The sequence below is a fragment of the Dendrobium catenatum genome, unplaced genomic scaffold (genome assembly GCF_001605985.2).
Source record: "Dendrobium catenatum unplaced genomic scaffold, ASM160598v2 fragScaff_scaffold_509, whole genome shotgun sequence".
Lineage (NCBI taxonomy): Eukaryota > Viridiplantae > Streptophyta > Magnoliopsida > Asparagales > Orchidaceae > Dendrobium > Dendrobium catenatum.
Window position 1 is genome coordinate 33,056 of NW_021318971.1, and position 5,474 is coordinate 38,529.

At 34.5% G+C, this 5,474-nt stretch overlaps 1 protein-coding gene across 1 annotated transcript; it reads left to right on the forward strand.

Annotated features, from left to right (window-relative positions):
* Nucleotides 1-3,914: 3,914 nt before the first annotated feature.
* LOC110115087 (proline-, glutamic acid- and leucine-rich protein 1) lies at nucleotides 3,915-4,443 on the forward strand (the record flags this gene model as incomplete). The annotated part of the gene is given in 2 exon segments (XM_020848215.2): nucleotides 3,915-3,987; nucleotides 4,051-4,443. Coding segments are annotated over 2 exon segments (321 nt in total). The 3' UTR covers nucleotides 4,315-4,443.
* Between the last annotated feature and the right edge of the window lie 1,031 nt (nucleotides 4,444-5,474).

Consider the following 5,474-nt stretch of genomic DNA (forward strand, 5'->3'; position numbering starts at 1 on the left):
TACCTCAACCAGCAACCCGGCCAAGATTCTTTACGGCCGGTAGCTCCGGATCACACCCCCAATTTCTTGATCTCGACGCCGGAGCTCTGAGCTAACTCCGGCTTCCTGCATGCAAACAAGTAGCCAAGTCGGCCTCCGTCCGTGACAAGGCTGGCCCAGTCCAACGTCTGATCTGTCACGCGACTGATCCAGCAACCGATCACGCGGGATGCTTCCGCTTCACCCGCGTGATTCTCCTTTTGGTCACGGATGTCACAGGAAACCACCGTCTGTGCTCCCTTTGCCGAGCCTTCTACCTTCCAGAAGCCGTCTACAAGAAAAAACTCCGGACCCTCCGTCGACTCCAACGCCAACCCTCGCTGCCAGTCCGCCTTCCTCGTTTTCTTTAGACAAGAAAACACGTCTCCGCCTCCTCCACCTTGATCGCCACCACCACCGTGGCTCTGATACCAGATGTGAGATCCCTTCACTTGAGGAAGAAGCACTTCCTCATGGATCTTGAAAGAGGAAGAGGGAGAGAGGAGAGGGAGGCGGTGAGCCAAACTATGCAAATCTTTATTTCCTTGGCTGCTTTCCTAATACAAGCTAAAGCCTATTAATAGGCACAAAAGCAACACCTACAACTATACAAATAGCTACACAAAAGCAAACCTAAATCTAGGACTAATACCTAACAAGCTCTCCTTGAGAAGTATCCTCCAATGCAGAAAGACACCCTCAATTAATTTCTTAAGACAAGTGATGTATTCAAAAGCTAACATCCTACTCTTAGGAGTATTGGCCACAATATCATTAAACAAATTACTTCTCTACAATGAAGGAAAACTTAAAGCAATGAAACTCGTTGCTTTCAATTTTCTTTTAACATATTTCTATCCTAGCCTCCTCCATCAGAGTAGCACCAAAGGCTTTTCATGGTAACCAATGGAGTACTTAATCTTATGATAGCAAACACTTCTTCTAGGCTAAAAAACATCATTTCCATGCCAACTCGAGCAATAGCCACCTCATTTGGTGGAAGAATATATTCTTAACCATCACTGCCTCCTTTGTGGGTTCAATCTTGATCTCTTTCAAAGGAGAGCAATCCAACAACCATGATTCTAGAAGATATTGATTTTCAAGAATGTTTTAGTAATCTTTTAAAATTTTCAAAATTAGAAAGGTGAACAATCTTCTTTCAATTCATAGAATACAAAAATAACATATTAAATATAAAGAATCAAAAGATCAAAATTGTAAGAAAATTTCATGGAATTTGTTGCAATGAAAACTAAAACATGAATTTATAGGATTTGAATGTTGACATGTCTGACATTTATTAAAATCTTAGTATCCTATAGATTCAATGAATCATATCACATAGTTGTCATTAGATTCTACAATTTATTCTTTTTTTTTTAGTTTCTCATAAGAGATAGAAAGAATTAAAGAACTGATGTACATCCTTATTTGTTTGACTAAATTGCTCAACTCATTACAAAAGCTTGAACCTAATTTAAGAGTTTACATTTGTAAATTAACTTAGTGCTCACTATACTTCAATTCACAAAGAGGATCCCTAACTCATCTATTTGTCAAAATTATTTGCCCACACAACTTAGCTTTTTGTCTAGAGTAATCATTATGACAATTAGGGGTTCTCCCATAAAGGAATAATTAAAGTTACTTGCCCTTAACTTGGAACTCAAAAAGTAGCATGTGCTCATCATGTAGCTGCCAATTAGATTCATTTCCTAAACAAGCTTAGGTTTTATTTATGACAGGTCTTACTGCTTTCTAAAGCAGCTTTACGTACAAAAATCATCTTTAAAAAGAAATAAAAAAGCTATCTCAAACGAAACTTTAATTATATATTTTTTTATGAATTTATAATGTCACATTTTCTAAAGCACGAACTTTGACCCTCGCCTATAAATATGAGGTGAAAGGTTAAATGTGGACATAATTTATCGCTGCACTTTTGATCAAAAATTTGGTTTGACTAAGATCTCTCTCTCGCTATAATAATGCCTTGGTATTTCTCCCATTCAACATTGAACCCAAGAAACGCATATATATCAACACATTCAAACAAGTCCAAACAAAAAAACAAAACATTATATATGCTTGTTTGGAAAAAAAAAAATTTCTCAATTTCAAACTAGTCATTCTCAAGCCAATTAAATAATGATTTTAGTTGAAGGGTCCAAGATTGATTTTTTTCTTTATAAGTAGAAAGAATAAATATTTTTTTAATATTTTACATATGAAAATAAAATATTGATTCTTCTGAACTGAAAAATTATACGCATTTTTTTATAATATTTTTTTGGGGCATTTGACTTTATATGCCTCACAATTCTCACCATTGGCCAAATATCTATGTTGTTCACTTTGTTGGAAAAATATGCCCTAAAATATTACTTTGGATGACATACTCCTACTATGTTAAAATACAAGTCATCCCAATACTTTCTATCGCCTATGATCTTAGAGCTCATGTGATCAATCTACAATAAAGTTTCACAACAATAGTCACTATATTCCATCTTTTGTTTCAGATTATTGATGTCATATTTTTATTGCTTTAAGTTTAAAATGTGTTCATCACCATTAATTATGGAATATAATTACGAGATTAAAGGAGAATCCGGTTTCGAAAATAAGGCTTCGTTTGGAACGACTTTCTTATTGTTTCTTAAAGCAGCATTCTAGTATAAAAATTATAAAGCAGCAAGAAAGATGTCCCAAACAAAGCCTAAATATGATACAAACTTATAATTGGAGTTTTAAATCTTATTCACATAGTAATTATAATCATGTTTAAATCCTATTCTTTTAAGCAAGTTTGAATCACGTTCAAACTAAGTTCAAATAAGATTTAAATCTTATTCAAATCAAGCTTGAACCATGATTGAACAAGGCTTAAACATATTTGGAACGTGGTTCAATATTTTTGAACCATAACCATTTGCTATTGCTCTCTCTAACCTTTATGTAATTGATTCATTTGAGTTAATTTATTTTATATGCATATATTCAATCTAATTAAACATATAGAGAGACATTGAATTACTCAGGTCACATAATAAAGCTTTACGCTAAAAAATTACTCAAAAATGAAGAAGACTTTGCTTGGAAGATGATGATGGCACTTGGAAAAGAGATTGTTTTAACAACTATCTGGTTCAAAGTTTTACAATATCATTAAACATTATATCTTATATTGTAATTTTAAGGATACTTTTATCTTGAAATAAATTTCATGCATATTATCTTAAAAAATAATCAGCAGAGTTTTACGCTTCATTTGGAATGACTTTTTTACTGCTTCTTAAAGTAGGTTTTTAGTAAAAAATTATTTTTTTTATATTAAAAAACTACTTTAGAAAGCAGTAAAAAAGCCATCCAAAATGAAAGAAATTATTCTGTGCGAATGCCGAACATAGTTAAACCATTCAGAGACCAACCAAAATGTGTCATGTCAACAGTATCGAGCACAGTACCAAGTGCTGCACCGAGCCGTGATACCGAGCGGAAGAGACATGGCACATTTTGATTGATTACTGAACGGCATTCGGTGTCTAAACAGAATAATTTGCCCCCCAAATGAAGCCATGATCAAAGATGTCAACTTCTTATTCTTTAAATCATGGTGATCCTTAAACTCTTGAAGCATAGTGGGGCCCACGTCAGAATGAGAGTAGGCATCATGTCTCTTCCTCCGCGTCGAATCAGAATTAAATAGATTTTCCTTAAGAGATAATAGAGAGCTGGGGATGAAAAGATTATAAAGGGAACGGAGAATTCGAGTGCTAGGCATGAAACCAGTAACACCTTTTTTAATGATCAGCTCTTGGCATTGACGAACAAACTGAAGAAGCAAAATCAGGAAAGAACAAGCTTCCAGCGTCGTAAGAAAGAGAAAGCTGGACAAAAGAGAAAGCAATGGGATCGATCTCCTCAGACTCCATGGAGAGAGGACCTTACTCATCTATTCCTTTGGTTCTCTCTCTCTCTCTCTCTCTCTTCTGCGTTAGTTTAACATGTGTTTGGTCTGGAATTCAGGAAGAGGAAGAGGAGGACGATGACGAGGAAGAGGAAAAGGAAGAGAAGGCATGGTTAATGCGAAATAAGGATGGAGAAGATTATTACGTTGATTTGGTGACGGAAGAGAGGGAAGGGGTGGAATGGAACTCCGAGTTCGAGCCTATAGAGCATCCAATGGAGCCGTTGGAAGAAGACCAGCCTGCAAAGTGCCCAAATCCTATGCTTGATTCATCAATTCACAGCGTAAGAGAGATATCTATGATGCTCTCCTATTTCAACTGAGCTTGATTGCCCACTATGTTTATTCTGTGAAACCAAAGCCGTTTTTATGCTAGTTGAAAGGCTGTTCATTTGTTATGTTTGTTCGCAACAGATTGACACAGCCAGGGTCAGATTGACCTTGTTCCTTTATTTTTTCATCCCAGTCCACCTATAACTTCCTATTATGAAAAAATCATATGAGTAATTTTCTAAGGTGATCTTATATGCAATCTATAAGAATAGTGTTGGACTTCATTACCTCATTATCATAAAAATGTTTGGAGATCATCATTTTTAATTATTGAGATTATGAATTTAGAAACTTATACATTCTGGAGGCTTAGACAATGTTTATATTATCAAATTCATTCATGTATAATAGACCATATTTATCATTCTAATAGTTTAGGAGATTCATATGTTGAGCACTGATCTTTTTTTTATTTAAAGGATTATAAATGTGAGTATATAGCATAGCTTAGGGTGTTATAGTTGGTATGTCTTGAATATCAGATGTCCTAGTCACCTTAAAGGGGGAGGAATAGAATTGATGAGTTAATGTGATTATATATATATATATATTCCTAAATTTCTCTTTTTTTTTTGTATATCCCAAATTTCCTAGCATTGGGCAAAGTTAACTTAAATCGACTAGTCTCACAAACTCTTCTTCTTTGCACGTTGCCTAAGCTAATGCCTACTCCACTAAATCCCATGGCTACTTCTTACTGAAGGCAAGATTCGCCATGACTTCTTTACCTATGGTTTAAGTGATCTATTGTGTAAATAGTGAAGTTTAGATGCTAAATGTATAAATGGGAAACTTTTGATTGTTATATGTATACATATGACAAATTACTTCCAATATATATAGAAAAACAAATATGACACTGTGCAATGTATAAGAATATGCTAGGGGCTATTTGGTTGGATTCTAAATGTGTGTAAAGTATTCCAAATATATATAAGGATTTTAAAATTTTTGATACTTAGTTGGATGAAAAGGTTAAAACACCTCAAATAATCAAATTTAGACTTCGTTTGGGACGGCTTTTTTACTGCTTCTTGAATCAACTTTTTAGTTCAAAAAAATTGACTTTTATATTAGAAAGCTGCTTTAAAAAGCGGTAAGAAAGCCGTCCAAAATGAAGCCTTAAGCTCTCTTCACATACAAAACTATA